Source organism: Saimiri boliviensis, chromosome 3 (genome assembly GCF_048565385.1).
Source record: "Saimiri boliviensis isolate mSaiBol1 chromosome 3, mSaiBol1.pri, whole genome shotgun sequence".
Classification (NCBI taxonomy): Eukaryota; Metazoa; Chordata; class Mammalia; order Primates; family Cebidae; genus Saimiri; species Saimiri boliviensis.
This window is the reverse complement of record NC_133451.1, coordinates 137,409,974-137,429,138: the sequence shown is the minus strand read 5'-3', so window position 1 is coordinate 137,429,138 and position 19,165 is coordinate 137,409,974. Positions and strand designations below refer to the sequence as shown.

Sequence of the window (19,165 nt, the reverse complement as noted above, 5' to 3'; positions counted from 1 at the left end):
TACATTATAAAATACTGGATTTGCTGAACAAAATGGCTACAGAAGCATCAGAAAATACCAGAAAAAAGGCTTATTTCCCTCTCAAACCTTGCTTTAGTCTGTCAAACTTTCTTAAAGGACAACATGTATTTACTCAGTCTTTGGAAATATGGGTTTGAGTCCTGGCGTTCTGCTAGTTATATGATGTGACAAATTGCCTAACCAGTCTCAGCTGCAGATTTTTGCTCGTCCATAAAATGGGAGATAATAGTGCCTACTTCTCTGGGATAGTGGGAGCTTGAGAGAGAATGAACAGAAAGTATTTAGGGTAAGCACTTAAAATGTGGTCAAAACTTCAAAATACATTTGTTACTTAAAAACCTTCTCGTTGTAATTATCACAAAAGTTTTGTGATTCTTTGAGGGAACTAGACTTCATATTTGTATCTCTAATGAGTGCAGATTGCTCATCTATGCAATCTACAGAGATGAGCACAGTGGAGTGTCCTCCTTTGCGGTCTAGGAGAGAAATAAAATTTGTACTTGCGGTACATTATCCTTACTTTCCTGTATAAAATAGGCTTGAAGTATTGATTTCTATGTCACACAGCAGGGGAGGCAAAGAAACCAAGACTTTGCTGATTTAAATATTATAGACAAATCCTAAATACTTATAATGAAGTATTATTACTTCAATGGAAGAAACAGACATACTAACATGAAAAAACACATTTTATTGCACTTAAGTTATAAGAAAATAAAATTTCTAAGTGAATCAAACCATAGACACAATCCCTTTAAAGGTTGTTTTCCTCCATCATGTCAGGTTGTTACATAACTAAAATTAACCAACTTGAATCTGATTGTTTTAAATCAGACTATAAATAAACAAAAAAAAAAAAACAGGAGGAGGAAAAAAAGATCACCTAGGATACAGTGTTAAACCACTTTCACAGTTCAGCTTGAGTTGTGGCTCTTGGAGAATGAGGCAAACCATCTGACTTTTTCATTCATTTTGTTTGTTTGCATGTGACGCCTTTACTATAAAAACTGAATAGTTTCTGCTTTGTCAGTTACTCAGAGCAATAAATCTGTAACAGTTGTTTTCCCAAATACTGTAAAACACTAAGACTGACCAGCAACTTTAATTTTGTGTTTTATATATTTTTAAAATATTTTGTCAGTTTTACGATGTACGTTCATCCATTCACCACAGCCCTCAAAAAGAAAAGTTTCTCCACAGAACAGGCAAGTAATAGCTCTGTTCCAAGGAATGTGTTTTAATTTTTGCCCAGATAAAAGAAAATAAGCTTTGCACACACTCTCAATTCTTTACTTGCAGGCAAACTTCACTCTTTATTATCTGAAACTCTTCCATTCTCAGCCTCTTAGAGGCACAGATGGCTCAAGTTTCAGTGGCAAAAAGTCTTTTTTCCGTAACCAAACTAGAGCAAATTTGGAATTCAGTCTGGGACTAAAACGTCACAGCAGAAAAAAAATAAAAAAAAATAATTTGCTTTTTTCTTTCTTTCATTTAGCAGCATAAGTAAGTTTGGCCACTGGGAGTACAGTACAGGGTGGGACAACAATCCCATATTTGAAGACCTACTTCTAGCACCAGCATCAAGAATTAAATCCATCTCAGGACTCACAGAACCCAGGACAACTTGCCACCTTTGAGCAACATATGCATTGAAGAATGTATATGGAAGCAACAGTAAATAGATTAACAGAGGCTAATACTGTGATTGATTGACATTGGCAATGGTTGGCAAAAAAAAAAAAAAAAAAAAAAAAAAGCTTTTCATGATAACTGTACAGAAACAATTCACAGTAATTTTTTTTAAGCTTTTCCACTCCAGAAAAATGACTTTTTGTTGCAGATGCTCTCTAATTAGAAAGTCAACCAGTACGTGTTTTGATGTTATTGCAGTTCCTTTCTAGGTGTCAGTGGTAAAAGAACAGGCTAGCAGAATCTGTAATGATGTTTCAGCATTAACACTGCCCAATGACCACTGGAGAAGAAAATAAAGAAATAATTGCACCTGGTTTGATTTAGAAAGTCTCATTTTGCAAAGCTGCCCTCAGTCAAAAGTGAAGCCTGTTATGTGATGAGACAGCAGACGCCTCTCTTGTCAGTTATGGTTTGTCATCTCTTCTTCTTTTCCTTCTTAGTCTGTAGGTCTTTTCAATCTGTTGCCCCAAGCCAACATCCTGCACCACTGAGAACAAGGGATTTTTTTCTTTTTCTTTTCTTTTTTTCTTTTTTGCAGGGGGAAGGGTAGGGAGTATATTGTCTACACAATTGGACAAATTCATCTTTTCTGCTCTTCACTTCATGTCCACATCAAAGTCCAGCACCAGCAGCTTGGTTTCTTCAGTCCCATTCCGACTCCCAACTGCACACACCAGCTTTGTGTTTGAGGCTCTGATCCGCCACACAACTCCCCCACTCCCCCCACTCTCCAATGTGACTAGGTTTCGAATAAATTCACCCGTTTTCAAGTCCCATAGTTTTACAGTTCCATCATCTGAGCTGGTAATTACAAAGTTCTTGTTGAACTGTAAACAGGTCACAGCACTCTGATGCTTGTTGGGACCTAGACAAAAACCAAAAGAATTTAATTACTGGTTAGAAATAATGGCTATGGGTTAGTTACATTATAATTTGTAGACTTCTACTTTAGAACATATGATAAATGCAACATTTGAAGTGATACTTATTTAGAAATATATGTCCTCAGTATTTTAGGATCAGGATGGATGTAAGAAAATCTGGTAGTGATTTGTAACTGAAACATTAACTTTCAAGAGGTCTGTTGTGCAAGAAGCTTGGTTAGCTACTAGACAAACATCTTATTTTTGGCTGTGTGAAAGAGAGCATTCCTTGGTGAGGATGTAGATAGTACAACTTTATGCTTTCTGCTAATGGACAAATGAGGACTAAGAGATCTATTTCCCTCACCACTATGAACCAGTCAAAGCTGATTGGACACTATTCTAAAACTCTGAGACGAGACAAAACCAATGAGTAAAAAGCTGCAATGTTGCCTATCAGATGACCCCACCAAAACAACAACAACAACAACAACAACAACAACAACAACAACAAAACCACTTTCTAAGGGCTACACCAAATAGAAAAAGTTGATCATGAGGCACTGTTATACCTCATGTAACATTAGTGATTTTCACTTGTCTCTTACTCTATTTTAGTAGGTACTATTATACCTCTCCATTCCAGGTAAGCACGTGACTAAATGGGAGGCCAAAGCAATTTTCTATCAGGGATGCTTTTGTTTTTTTTTCAATAAGGTAGCCCTTTAAAATGGGACAAATGAAAAATGCAATGGTCAATCAAAAATTATAATGAGTAAGTTGCTTCTATGATATAGCAAGATCTTTCTCCTCACTGTTCTTTAAGGTTAAGTAGAGTCAATTGAACATGCAGGAAGTGATTAAACAATTTTATGTTACATATTAAAAACACAGTTTAAAACATCTCCTTAAGAGTAGACTAGTTCTGTAAGTCAGAGTAAAAATATTCATAAACTTTTCTGAAGTAAGCATTCTGTATGAGGTTGGCTATTTTTGTAATGCTAAAGCTCCATATTTTTCTTGAATAACAATTTCCTTTTTAATAAACAAAACTAAAGGTGAGTAACCAATACTTACCTTGCAATGTTTGTAAACACTGTCCTGTTTTGATATCCCAGATTTTAACTGTAGAATCTGCATTCCCAGAGACAAGAATATTGTCTTTGAGTTCCATTCCACTTGTTAATGACTGATGCCCTGTTAGCGTGTGAATGCAATTCCCTGTCTCCACATCCCAAACTCGGATTGATGTATCAAGAGATCCACTGACCACATGGATACCATCAAACTACAACAGACACAGTTTGTTAGAAGAGAAGTAAGGATACTTTTCCTATTAATTACTGACCTTAATCCTAGCAGGAATGGGGGAAGAGCATGGGAAACAGGTAATGCCAGGAACAAAATGAGGTGCTAGGATAAATTGGCAATGAGAATAAAGTGCATGTCATCAAGCAACTCTACAATGTATGTTCTCAGACACTTCTATCAGAAATGCTCATCTTTATACCCAGCAGTTTCAAACTAGATGCAGAAACAACTTAAAATGAAAACAAAGCACCTAAAACAAACAATAGATTAATTTTCAAATCATCTGTCCCCACTTAGCTATACACCATGGATGACTGAGAGAATTGTTATTTGAGTTTTACTTCCCACTAGGAAGTTGAAACTAATGACATAGCTTATGATAAATGGAGTGCTTATTAGCACCTAAGGCATGAAAAGGGCTAGAGATAACTTTTGTGATGTTCAAAAGTAAGTTCCATTAAAAACTGTGTGTAAAATAAAATTTCACTTGTAAGAACCTAATGCTAATTAGGAAATATGCCAAAAGATAATTATATCTGGAATCAGAAGAAGTGGCATTTTGATATCAAAAGCACGCTACAAACTACCTCTTCTCCAGCTTCCCAGCTACACCAAAAGCCATAACAATCTTTCATTTCTATATAATAATGTGGCTACCTCTTTTCTCAACCAAATAGTTTATTTAAATTAGGATATTATACTGATTAGGCCTTCTGAGCATATCACAAAACATACAAATGGTTGCAGCCAATTCCCCTTCCACCAAATTCAGCACCTTTTCTAATTTAGCAAATATCTTTATCATATTGCCAGTATTTCATGACATGGACAACATCCCTTTGACAAAGAAACAAATATCCTAAGAACAGAACTGTCAGTACTAAGATTATGTACTAATTTGCTGAACATTGATGGGCAGTAACTGGCAAATAAACTATATAAGGTATAGAAAATATTTTAAAATTGAAAATGTTGCCTTTCTGGAAATAAAACAAGATTCATATTCTAAACCTTCTATTCATCTAGTTAATGATCTCAAAATACGGCAATGTTTTTAAGGATACTGGCTTGGAATGTAAACCAAAAAAAAAAAAAAAAAATCAGCTTAGTCAACTTTACTTTTTTATGACTAGAAATCAGTACCCCTGGGATAGCAGAGCGCTTTACGCAGAAAGGATCTATTTCGACTCTGAACGGGGATGGAATCACAATTACATGGTCCATCAACTTTCAGCTATCAAAGCAAAGGGGCAGTTTTGGCCATATTAATTCTCTGGCAAAGGAGTTTCTTAAAACCCAGGTTACTCTCCTATGAGACTATTTAGCCATTAATTAACATAGCAAAACTCAGAGTCCCAAATTGTCAGGTTGCAAGACAAATATTTGTATTTCACAGGGAAAATAGATGACAGAAAGTTAAAAGTATTTAAATAATTTTGAAATTTATACTTTCTTCATGCCAATTTTAAAGTGTATATAAACAGAATAATCTGATTAATCTTTTTGGACTACAGTGGATCAGCAATTTGACAGTTATTATTTGGGTAAAACAACCTTATGATTCATCAGGAGAGCATCTAAGAGAGAGATAAAGATCTCTTACCTGTAATGAATAGACTCTATTAGTATGCCCCTGCAACGTGTGTAGACAGGTTTCAGTCTCTGGATCCCACACCTTTACCATAAAATCATATGCTCCACTAACAACCCTCCTGCCATCATATTGAACACAGCGGACTGCTGCAACATGACCCATCAAAACATGTAAACACTGGCCTGTCTCAATATCCCAAACCCTAAGAGTGGCATCTCGAGAACCGCTAACAACTCTGCAGAGGAAAAAAACAGAAGGAAAAAAAGCACGTTTAGAATTTTTAATAATATGAGAAAACATGATAGATGAAGTCAGGGTTTCTTAGCTTTTTCTTCTTACACAGGAACAACTGTTTTCAGAAGAAATCCTATATAAAACCTTGGTATATACATGTACAGTATGGGAACGGGAAGCTGGGAAGCCTAGAATGCTGCATGCTTGTCCCTGACCTGTGGGCCTTAGTTTCAGCAACCCAAGATTCTGTGGGACAGAGTTTGAAAGCCACTGTACCATATTTTTTAAAATGCAGCAGCTGCTGCCTCTAAATATATACAATAAGATCTTGATTTTAGAAATAAAATGATCATGTGGGCATATGTATAAAATGTTAATGGGAGAACTCCAGGTGGTAATAGTTTAAATAATTTGAATTCTCTTTTTATGTTCTTTGTCATTTTCCAAAATTTCTATTATGAATGCATATACTCCCTTGTGATTAGGTAAAAAATTCAATAAAGGTTATAAGACAAAACAAGTCAGAATTTGGAATTTAAACAGCTACAGATTTGTGTTTACAGTATATATTCTAGTAGAAATTAACCAGTTTTAGACATGTCCTCAAATACAAGCTGCTTATGCTTCTAATGATCACATTTAAAAATATGCAATAGTCATGAGAATATTAAGAGATACAGATTTTTAAAGATATGCATACCTTTAAAAACAATGGCTATTCCTTAAACATTTGGTTCAACATTAGCTCTTCTGAAAACCAGAGCAATATACTAATCCTTCAATCATTTTTGGATTACAAAGCTGAAAACTCATATGTCCTTACGTCATCCTTAAGAGATAACGAAATACCACAGTTTCCATATTTGAAATAGTAGAAAATTAAAGGGTTGAGAGATTTAACTCAGAACATAATGGAAACTGGAATGCAAGGTCTTTTGATACTCACCCCCCAAATTTTAACAGTATAGCACACTGTTCAAAGTAGATGTAAATGACAATTGAAAAGGTACTCTTTTTCACATATTCTAAACCTGGTGTGAAATCTGCTTAGTACAATGATTCTTAATGAAGAAGATGCTATAGACAGAATTAAAGGTAAAGACTGCCATGGATTCACTGTAAGGACCTTTCAGAGAGACCTTTTTGACAAATTAGGTAGAAATCACACTCATTTAACAGAGGTATGATGAAGACAATAGAAAGATAGGATTTTAATAAGAGGGCTTTACAGGAGGAGATAAAAGCAACAAACAGCAAAGGCACTGAGAAGAAAAAAATCAAGCAGTCCAGTTTGACTGAAACCATTTTGAAAACTGGATTGAGGATTTTTTTCCTTAATTCATTCGTCAATAGCAGGCTCACAAAGACTTAAGAACTAGACAGCGAGACTATCATAATTGTAAAAGAACAGTATGTCAGCTGTGTAAAACATAAGTTGACCAAGTTAGAAAGCTGTGATAATAGTTCAGAATGAGAGAAAAATTACCCACAGGCCTCAGCTTTTGCCTAGAGCTAGAGGCTATGATGGGGTGGGTGTAAGGTGGGTAGGTAATTAAGAAAGGTTCAGATGTTTGAAACCTGAATTTGTCCCACTTGCAGAAATAAGAATATCAAAAAGAGAGAGAAAAAAATACCTGTTTGAAGATGATGAGTCATCAAAGACACAGAACAATAAAAAGGATTAGAGAGTTTCAAAGAGGAAGCCGAAAACACTAGCAAATGAGAAAGGACAATCCCCAATTTTAAGACAAAACACTATGGCTCTCCTAGAATAGAAACATCTGAAGTTTAATAAAAGTCTAATTCAAGAGCACACTGTCACTATTTCAGTAACTCTACACAGAAAGGGCCCAAATTCACAAATAACAGAGGAAGAAGTCCCAGCCACGATGAGATTTTCCCTTACCTTTTTTCGTGAAGATGCATACAACGCACAGTGGAAGTATGCCCATATAAGGTGTGTATACATTCTCCAGTCTCTGCATTCCACACTTTGAGAGTCCGATCTGTAGATCCACTAATGATGATGTTGTCTCTCATTTGTGATGACCATACTCCACCTGTATGTCCCACTAATGTTCTCAGACACTGGGAAAACACTTAAGATGATTACTTTTGGGTAGAAAGGAAAAGCAATTTAAATACTATTTTAATAGCTCATTAAAATTTGGAGTAAAGTTATTTATTCAATTTGTTTGGCTCATCAGAAAATATTTTTTTACCCATCCATATAAAATGAGCCCATCACTATTTATTGTTTTGTTTATTCAATAGCATTATAAATTTATATAAGCACAATCAAGTGAAGAACAAGTATGTAGAAAGCAAACATTATGATATAAAATATAATAAAAAAGAAACATGATATGAAAGCAATTATGATAGCTCTGGCCTGGCCTCCTTGATGAGATAATACTGAAATTGCAACTGAGTTTCTTCCATGGGAGTAGATTCAATGAAAGTATGCCAACAGTGTTGGGTGTGGCTACATACCACATTTTATCTGATTCGGCCCCAAGGTAGTAGTTAGGAGCCAGTGAAGCTACTTCCAGACATGTAAAGACAGACATTAAAACCCTGAAATAAATCCCAAACTAATATTACACTTATAGAAATATAAAGCTGCTTTAAAAAATTTTAACATCTGACTTGGAATATTTATAAGATACTTGCCAAGAAGCAATATGGTAAAAGACATTTTTAAAGACATGGATTTTTTTTTTCACATGCTCTTCTGTTATTTTTTTAGGTGGTCAATTACTTAATTCATAAAAATATTCTCTACTGGACAGATAAAAATTTTCACTGGAGAATGATTAAGGTGTAACATGTTACACAGTCAAGCTGACTGCTTGGGCTACTTTTTTCTTCAAACTTAACATTTAAATGCCTAGTCCTCTCTCATCTCACAAAGGTTTAAGATAAGTCAAAATTAACATGATATAATTAAGTTCTAAACTACAGGAAGGTTATCAACAAAGCAGTTTATAAGGAAAAATAATATCCCTCAATCATACTTTTGAAAAAGATTATAAGGTAATCAGGTATAACTTAGGTAGTAAATAATAATAGGAAAAAATTGAGCCAAGAAAAATATAAAGCACCCTTGAAAATGTTAAAGTATCTGTCACAAAGATAAACTATGTAAATGAAAATGAAACCTCTATCAAGAGAAACATAATTATCCTCATGCCAGTGACTTTCATAAATATGGGGGGAAAAGCTAAGTTAAAAGCTCTGATATTTGCTATCCAAATAATTGAGAATTAAAAATGAATTACTGCTTTCTTTTTTCCAGTTGCTACCTGCAATGGTAGACACAAAGTAATGACTTTGTGAAGTGTAGGAAGAGTAAACTTACTTTGCCCGTGACTGCTGACCAAACTTTTAAAGTGTTGTCATCAGAACCACTAACTATTCGGTTACCACAAAACTGTAAGCATGTGATCACATGATCATCATGGCCTTTCAGCACCTATAAGATGGATGCACAGATCAGAAATATGTTAAATAAATTATGTTCTTTAAAATACTGTTGAGAAAAATGAAGGCATAAACAGGAACAGTAATTTGTAGTCTATCTCTACAATTAAAATTTATATAAAATATAAAGCTTTATTCTTCTTGGCTGACAAATCCAGAATTAAACATTTTATTGTTTCCATATTCTTTTATTTATACTTAAAACATCAACTATTAAAATTTTACTGCATCAAGATCTCATATACCAAGGTATTTGAAAATAATCTATTTTATCAGTTCAAACCAATAGAATATGCCTCTAATTTTTACAACTTTGACACACAAGAACAAAATAAGCCTCTATTAACCAGTAAGAGTAACAATTATCAGCCTTCTCAGAACAAAAAAAAAAAACTATGACGATGACTCCCCAAATTGTTTTTTTCCAGTTGTAAAAATATGCCCAATAATTTCAAGTGTTTTTCTCATTCTTTATATATTTGAAATGTTGTAAGGCAGAAAACCAGAATTATGCTTCAATTTATAAAAATAAAACACAGAAAAGCCACCAAAACCAAAACATGGGCACTCCTCAAAAAATCATGTTTGGTTGAAAAAACCCTGTCTCTACTAAAAATACAAAATTAGCTGGGCGTGGTGGTGCATGCCTGTAATCCCAGCTGCTCAGGAGGCTGAGGCAGGAGAATTGCTTGAACCTGGGAGGCGGAGGTTGTAGTGAGCTGAGATGGTGCCATTGCACTCCAGCCTGGGCAACAAGGGTGAAACTCCATCTCAAAAAAAAAAAAGAAGAAGAAAAGACAAAAAAATCATGTTTGGACTATGTGGTCAGAGAGGGCAGCAAATTCTTAGGTAGAATGTGTATGATACAGTAAAATTCAACAGGATATAGAGAGATTTTCATTTATGTAAGATACAAAGACAACCAATTTAACTTATCTTTTATTCAAGTATGATTAGTTGTTAGATTAGATAAATTAGCGATAAAAGAATATTGTTAATAATACTTTCAGTTATTTTAAAATAAATGGTTTTCTTTCCACAGAAGAGAGTTGTCAAATTATACAGTTTGCCAAGAAGTGAAATAGTACACTAGGTACTAACACTGAGTCATGGTTTCTGTTACATTATGCAGAGTTCAGTTACCTTAGGAGATTTGAGTTCTCCTCGCCTCCAGTTAGTATCAATTCTGTGCTGTCTGATGTATGCACTTTTCCATGGACTGTGTATGAAACCTGGTTTTATTACTTTTCTTCTCTTGATGTGCAATGGTTCATCAATCCCTAAAGTGTTACAGTTCAAACGTAAATTGCCTTCACCAATAATAAAAATTATACATTTTATAAAGTATTCCATCTTCCTTTCTGGTCAAAACCACTGAACTGCAAGACACAGTCCAATTTCTAATACTGTTATCACAGTATGTAACAATAAAGTTTGCATTCTATATGGCATATTTTTGTATAATTTCATTTCTTTCTCAAAATGATTCTAGAAGATGCTGACGAAGATGTGAGGAGACTAGAAACCTTGTGCAAAGGTGCCGCTACTGCGGAAAACAGTCTGGTGGTTCCCCAAAACAAACACAGAATTAACATATGATATAGCAATTCTACTCCTGGATATGTAACCAAAAGAATTAAAAGCAGAGTCTCAGACAGTTATCTGTATACCTATTATTATAGCAGAATTATTCACAATAGCTAAAAGGTACAGGGAATCCAAGGGTCCATCGACAGATGGATAGCATTAGATACATATACACAACAGAATAGCGGAAATTCTGACACATGCTATGACATGGATGAACCCTGAAGACATTATGCTAAGTGAAATAAGCTGATTGCAAAAGGACAAATATTGTATGATTTCACTTATATGAGGTACCTAGAGCAGTGAAACTCATAGAGATAGGAAGTAAAAGGGTGGTTGCCAGAGCCTGTGGAAAGGAATAATGGGAAGTTATATCAGTGGGCATGGAGTTTCACTTGAGGAAGATGAAGTTGTAAAGATAGATGGTAGTGATAATTGCAAAACAATGTGAATGTACTTAATACCACTGAACTGTACATTTAAAAAGGTTAAATTGATGTATTACATACACATTATCACAATTTTTAAAACATTTTTTAAAATGATTGTATGGGAGAAGGGAAGGCAGGGATTAATGCCACTTTATGTATACAGATACTTAAGAAGGAAGATTTCACAGATTAACCTAAGCCCCACAGAGGGCAAAAGCAGGATGAGAAACCCCTGGATATTTACCTCTAACCTTTATTAACTGGACTAACCATCAATGCTCCCCACTTGACTATAACCACTATGAAGGGAAGGATCACCTATAGAGTACCTGCATTATGATCTGATTCTTTCTCAAAAATTTTGCTTCTGCGGCACATAATAGTTTTGTATTCTTTCAAAAATACTATTTTTCTGGATGCCTGCTGGGAGAAAAAAAAAAAAAAAATCCTCCCAATACAGAAGATAACTACTCCTCTACTAAGGAAAAAACAGGTTTCAAGAACATAAGCTCCATGACAGAAAGAGAACTTCAGTTCACTGCTATATCCCCCACCTTTAAGAAATGTCTAGCTTATAGGAGGTGTTCAATAAATATGTAAGGAATGAACTAATACTAAATATTTGAATATTTAATTGGTAATATAATTTTGGGGTTTCCTTTAAATCATCCTCAACTTGACTTTCATTGTTTATTAATTCTACTAGTGATAGGAAGCAAATTAGAAATATTTGCTATTAGTTACATTGTTTGTTAAAGGGTTCAGCTGCAAGATTTGGCTCCTTTGAATGTGTAGAATAACATGTGGATTTTACTAGAAGTAGGTGAATATTCTTATTTTTATTTTTTATTTTTTCCAGAATCACTCTGACTTTTCAAAGTGTAAACATAGTCTCTATGCAATTTTGAACCTTACCCTCTTCTTTGCATTTTTCTCTCCAGAGAAGGTTGTCTTCAGCCAAAATTCTCCAGTAGCGACACGTCTGAGCCGCTTGCAGCAGGTCTTTGGGTTCCAGGAATGAAAGCACATAAAGTGCCAACTAAGAAAAAGAAAAATGCATAGTGTAATACCCACATTTAAATAAACATATGGATTATATAATAAGTTACTTATTCTCCACAGGATGAAATACTTGATAAATATAATTCTCTGATTTCTAAAATTATGAAAGGCAGTAACTTCAGTCCTAACAAATGTACACCAGATAAAAAACATACACATATCTTATTGGTTTTTATGAACTTCATTCTACTAACTCTTTGCCTCTTCAAGGACTACTTATTAAACCTCTCTGTCTCTGCTCATGCCGTTGCTCTGTGAGACTCAACTCAATAATGCTTTTTTTAAAAAATGTTATTAGTTGTTTAACTTTGTTCTCTCTCTCGCTACAATGTAATTTCACTGAAGACAGGACCTAAATGCTTGCCTGACAGATAAGAAATGAGATTTTTATATATTCTGTGTGGTATGACTTCAGATCATTTCTGATAGATAGATATCATAATTAACAGTCTTCACATCAAAATGTTTATCATAATGAACTTTTGATTGTAAATGACAAAGGAGGAAAATTATTAAACTATTCCATAGACATATAAAAGTAATTGAGTTCTAATTACATTACTTATAAGGATCTTCTTGATGGGCCACGTAGAGTTGTATATTTGCGCTAACTCTTAGGTATACTACCAATTTTAAAATTTCGTTCATAATAGTTACAAACCATCATTTTTTTTTCAGTATGTCAGTTTATAAACAAACAAAGATAAAGGAAAAATAAAGAGGAAAAAAAAGAGAAGGGTAATTATAGCCTCTGACTACAATTATTCAAGTAGCCTCACTTATCACATAAAATTTTAAATTATTATTTTAGGGGAAATAATTTAAATAGAGCAATTAAGTTCAGTTTTCATATGAACTGAATGACAAGAACTAAAACAAATTATCCTTTAAAGGGTCAAGGATCATATAGGGAGTAAAAGCACAATTTTAATTATTTTTTGATGCTAAATAGAAATTATATAATATAAATTATATGCTTTCCCAATGACTTTGTATATATAAGGAATTCATCATTGGGTGGGTACAGTGGCTCACTGCTGTAATACCAGCAACTTTGGGAGGCTGAGGTGGGAGGATCACTTGAGGCCTGGAGTTTGAGACCAGCCTGGCTAACATGGTGAAACTCCATCTTTACTAAAAACACAGAAATTAGCCAGGTGTAGTGGCGCACGCTTATAATCCAAGCTACTCGGGAGGCTGAGGTGTAAGAATCACTTGAACCCAGCAGGCGGAAGTTGCAGTGAGGCAATCTTGTACCAGTACACTCTACCCTGGGTGACAGAGCAAGATTCTGTCTCAGAAACAACAACAACAATAACTCATCATTAATTACATATTTACTGAGTATATTCAATATACAAAATACTCCAACCAGCAAGTATTCAGTTTAATACTACTACTGATGAATGATAGTGAAAAAACTTTTTTTGTGAAATAATTACTTTTGGTACATCAGAGAAGACCAGTATTACATACAGAAGTTGAGTCATTTAAAATAAAAAGGTGTAACTACATTTAACAATACTCCCACATAATATAATATCAAGATTATACTTAATGGATACTCCAAAAGCCACTTAATTTGGGAATTACCAATCAATCAAAGCCTAGGCAAGTTTGCTTTGTGTCAGTATAGCAGTAATGTGATGTCACCATTACTCATCTATGTAGAATTATAATTTAACATAGAAATTACCAGGCACAAAAATATTTGTGCAAAAGAGGTGCTAATTAATGACCAAGATATTTATCTAAAAACAGAAAAAGTCTATTCTTTTCTTTGCTTTAGTTATCTGACTAAACTAGAAATCAGATAATTTACAGAAATAGTCAATGGATTTTAACAGCTAGGAAACAACAATTCCAGAACAGCTTAGATTTCAAAAGTATACCCCTAAATCAACAGGCAAAATTTCCAGCATTAACAGTGATTAAGATATCATCTACTCCAGTGCATTAAAGAGAAATATAAATAAATACTAAGGCACTAAAGAAAGCTGAAGTGCTAACTCTATAGGTTACTGGCATCCTTTCCTTTAAAGTAGTGAAGATCCTAACTCAACCAAGAACTTCAACTTATTACATGTCATAATCTAGCCAGTTCCATCAAAACATCGAAGCATTACAGAAAATACACAAAGCAAAATGAAAATATGAATTAAAAAATCAGAAAGAAGGTTTAAACTGGAGAAGAAGTAGAGCACAAATAAATATGCTTTCAACAAGATTATGTCTTATAAGGTTTTGAGTTAAACTGCCAAGCCAAAAAGAAAATAGTATTAGTTGCATGATTCTTACTACACACTATGAGGAAGTATACCAGTTCCCTGAAAGGAAGCAAGGTTGTGTCATGTAGGGCTCTGAAATGGACTGACTGTCTATATTCCCTCAAATTCATGTTGAAATCCTAACCCCCAATGTGATGTCATTAGCAAGCAAGGTGTCTGGAAAATCATCAGGTCATGAGGTTGGAGCCCTCACAAATGGGATTAGTACTCTCATAAAAGGGGCATCACGCTGCCACCCCAACCTCCCAGAAAATTAGCCAAGTGTGGTGGCACATGCCTGTAGTCCTAGCTAGTCAAGAAAACTGTTTGAGGCTGCAGTGAGCTATGATCATGCCACTGCACCCCAGCCTGGGAAACAGAGTGAGACTCTGTCTCTCCAACCACTTTGGTAGGGAGTCATGGGTTTCTTGCAGCCAAGTCATTTGGTCCAGCTAATGCAGTTTCCTTTTCATTTGTTTTAAATGTAAAACCCAGATTAGTATTTCTTCCTAAAGACCACTTCTGCCAGAGAAAAGCTCTCGAATTGAAACCTATTTCAGATAATTACCTTTTCCTTGTCTAACTCTGTAAGAATTGCTATTTTTTATTTTTCCCTATAACCTATATAAAAGACAACCACATTGCACTTAAAAGGTAGCCAAAATTTTCCCAGACTTGCTATATTTCAGTAGATTAAACTAGTCAAGGAAAAAAATAATCATCCTATATTAAGAATTTCAGGTTTTGTTCTACATCATCTACTATATAATTATGATTTTCTTGGTATTCGCTTACAAAGACATTGCTATTCGTCACAAGCCTCCCATATGAAACTAGTGAGATTTTTGTCAAGCTTTTTGAGATTAATAAGTAAATGTTCCTAAAGAGTTTTGAGATCTGTCCAAAGGAATTATAAGAAAAATAAGTCCATTTCCTGACAAGAAGGTAATAATGTTTTAAATAATAATACTTTGTTTCCAAAAGTATAATGTTAATTTTCTTAAAAACTTTGACCTATATCATTATTTATCCACATGGACGATAAAACATTTTTCAAAATAGGAGACTTATTTTCCTGGTAGTTGAAAACAAGTGGGAAACATTGATGATATGCTAAATCAAGGCTCTCCTGTAGTCTCCTACCTAACTAATTTCACTTCTTTTTCCCCAGGCAGTCTTTAAAAGCACACTTAAACCAAGAGAATCTTTATTGGATTTACCCTGGTTATTGATTATTTGTTATTAGTTCTTAGATTTTTTAAAATACTTTCATCTTCTAATCTTAAACCACATTTTTGTGTGTTAAGAAGTTACTATGGAAATTCAAATAAAGCAAAACAAACCAAAAACCTCGACATTATTAGAAATTCGAGAATAAATAAGAATATGAGAAGGCCTACATTTTAACAAAAATGCAGGGAAAACAAGGAGGATATCACTAAGGAAACTACAGAGAATATATCAAAGGTGAATAAAATCACTTTCAGTCAAATATTTATGTATTTCCCATTATTAATGCCCTTCTGGAATCAAAGAGAGCTGATGTCACTTTCATAAGCCAAATCTATTCAAATAATTCAGTTTTAGAATGAGCTAGCAAAAACAAAAATTTTCTTCCGGGCCAACGTCATTTTTAAAAAGCACTCAGTAGAAAACATTTCAGGAAGAAGAGATTTTCTCCACTTTGCTTTTCTCTAGAGTTACAGAGTTATGTTTAGTTCTATGCATTAAATATGACACAATTATTTTATTTGTATCCAATGTGAAATTCTAACTGGAACTATCTTTATTGGATACAAATAAAATATCATTAGGATATTTAGAATGATAATCTTAAAAAATGACTCCTTTTCTGTTCAAATTTGAAGTTTCAGGATCATTTGAAATGGTATATTAGTATTTTATATTGTCTTCTTGCTGACATATAATGAGTGGCATATACATATTACTTATGAAAATATAAATATGCATATTATGAAAATATAAATTCATAAAATCACTTGTGAAAATATAAATAATCAGCATGGAGATGCTGATTATTTAATGTTATATTATTTCTGCTTGCTGACAAAATAAAATTACTAAGTCTATAATATCAGTAATGCCTTATTTATAGTTATGAATGCCCATATAATCAGTCTATGATAGTTTCAGCTTACATAAAAATATAAAGAAATAGACAAGTAATTCCCAAAGAAGTGCTGTTAGCATGTAATTAGTATGGAAAATCTGTATGTGTTTAATGGAGATGGGGAGCAGAATGATTAGTAGATAAATATATACACGTGAAATTATAATATTTGTATTTAAAATAATTATACAATGTAAGTTCAAGAGAACTGTAATTCAATAGAATCATAAAACTATTGGTCTTGAAGGGGCTTAAGATACACAATAAAATAAGAGAAAAAGTACTGCCATTTTAATAAAGTCAAAATTTAAAAATATATACTATAATGAATATACCAAGACAACTAAACGTTGGGCTTCAAATAACCTGGCAAAAAAATCTTGGTAAAGAAATAATTAAATTAGTGAGACTCAATAGTTACTCTCATATATGACTTATTCAAGTAGTGGAAAGGAGTTATTTAGTCACATGCATACTTTAATCTGACAATTACATTAAGTCTATCAATTTACAGCCCTCTTTACCACTAATTAAGAGTGTCAAACTGACAATACTGAATACCATAATTAGCATGACAATGTTTAAAGGTGGTAGCCGTTGAGTTTTATATTCAAGTAACACCCAATGAAGAATGTAATTGATAATCCTTACCTCTTTAGGGAGCAATGAAATGAAGTCTCGTTGAAACTGGGGTTCTATCACTTGCATCATATGTTTTACTTGTGTTGGTTCACAACTATCAATGAGTTCATCTAAAGCAAGCAATTTCTCTGGTCCACTCCAGCTCTATCAAAGAGAATGAGAAATTTTTATTATTTTAACAGATGTCCCAAATGATAGGCTTCTAAGGGAAAACTCACACCTACACAGAACCATAGGTGAACAAGGTAGAATTGTATAAAAACTGGCTCCTTACACTGACATTTTTTCCACAAGGTATTGAAGAAGGCATTTAATTTTATCACTTACCAATCACTTTTATTTTGTAAAGCTTTAAAAAGGTCATGTTTGACCGAGAAATACTTTTTCATTAAATTATTATAATAGTTATATGTTCATCTACCACCAAGACACTAATTGAGAAGCCAAAATTTTGTTCGAGAAACATCATTTTCGGTTACTGAGTAAATAACAGAAATTTTTGACAATTTTTCTTTCTCTACATTCTTTTTAGTGGGCACCATAAAATTAGATGGTTTTATTAAGGCACTCATCTGAAAAAAGAGGAGCAGCATCATTCAGAGAAAAATTAGTAACTGGATATATTACACATTTGACAAGTGTCTTCTACAAATTAAACAGGCTTTGATTTGTTATGTGAAAATAATTTCAGATAAAAAACAATCAACAATAGAAAATACTAGCTGACAGTGGTAAAGTAAGAATATAAACAAAGGCCAAAAGAGGGTAAGAGAAAGTGATACACTATAAAAACATAAAAACACACAATTATGCTTCAAAAATAAGTTTCTTTAAATGACATCAGGAGATTATCTTAAAATTTTATTATTTTCCCCTCAGTGAAGAATCTGCACAGAAAAGCCATGGTTCTTAAAAGGAAAAACTAAAATGCCATGTGAATAATTCAAATGTTACAATTTTACACATTTAAGTAACCTCATAAAACTTAAATGAAAGAACATTCTTAAGCATGCCTTCATTTCTGCAAATCCACTGATTTAAGTATCACTGTAAGAAGTATTGTGTCTACTTTACAAGTGGGTGAATAGAGAATAGGTGAGGTTTTCAGTTAAAAAAGATCTCCATTCCATTTTGCCATTCCATTTCCTGTCCAAACAAGAAAACTTGATCCAAGCTGTGAGATATATAATAATTGAAAACAGATACATTACGGATATCAGGACCCATATTTGGAATACTTTTTCAAGTATTTACCCCTGTGGAATCTACAATAAACTTCACCTCTTCTTATGATAAAGTATGTATTAAATTGGCAATATGATAAAACATTTCAATAGTATTTATTTCCATAGTGTATTCCATTTTATAACCTAATGTTAAGGAAATACAGGCTTTAACCAGTTGTGCCCCTTCCTTTTGCTTCTACAAATCCATGCATCTAGAACATTTACCTCGAGCCTTACCTTGTACCTTTTATGGTCAGCAGGAGGATATATTATACATAGAAATGTAAAATATTCACAAACATGTATATGTACACATGTGACCAATTAAAAGCAGTTAATTTGAAGTTTAATAATCTTGTTTGGTTTCTCTCACATAACTTCAAATACTGGTTTAAAATTTACCCCTTTGACATAACTTATAGTGATCAACCTCCACTCATCTCTCTCCAACTGGTATCATAGAACAAACTCATTAACTTGTTTTGTTTTGATAATATGCTATTCCTTTCCATCTACATTATAGACGATGCATGGACACTAGTATAAGGACATGCTCATTTTGAGTGACTGGTAACTATGTTAACTTGATTAAAATGTAGCTTTAGGACAGATCTGTTG

At 33.5% G+C, this 19,165-nt stretch overlaps 1 protein-coding gene across 4 annotated transcripts in view; it reads right to left on the bottom strand.

Moving 5' to 3' along the window:
- Positions 1-692: 692 nt before the first annotated feature.
- Positions 693-19,165, bottom strand: part of FBXW7 (F-box and WD repeat domain containing 7) — a 227,986-nt gene continuing 209,513 nt past the window's right edge. For all 4 annotated transcript variants that reach the window (XM_074396821.1, XM_003927974.4, XM_003927976.3 and 1 more), the window contains 8 exons: positions 17,331-17,465; positions 12,135-12,258; positions 10,342-10,478; positions 9,077-9,190; positions 7,622-7,803; positions 5,491-5,716; positions 3,654-3,864; positions 693-2,578 (listed from right to left, as the gene is read on the bottom strand). In XM_074396821.1, the coding sequence (XP_074252922.1) occupies positions 2,310-2,578; positions 3,654-3,864; positions 5,491-5,716; positions 7,622-7,803; positions 9,077-9,190; positions 10,342-10,478; positions 12,135-12,258; positions 17,331-17,465 (1,398 nt within the window). In that variant the 3' untranslated portion in view covers positions 693-2,309. The remainder of the gene's footprint in view (positions 2,579-3,653; positions 3,865-5,490; positions 5,717-7,621; positions 7,804-9,076; positions 9,191-10,341; positions 10,479-12,134; positions 12,259-17,330; positions 17,466-19,165) is intronic.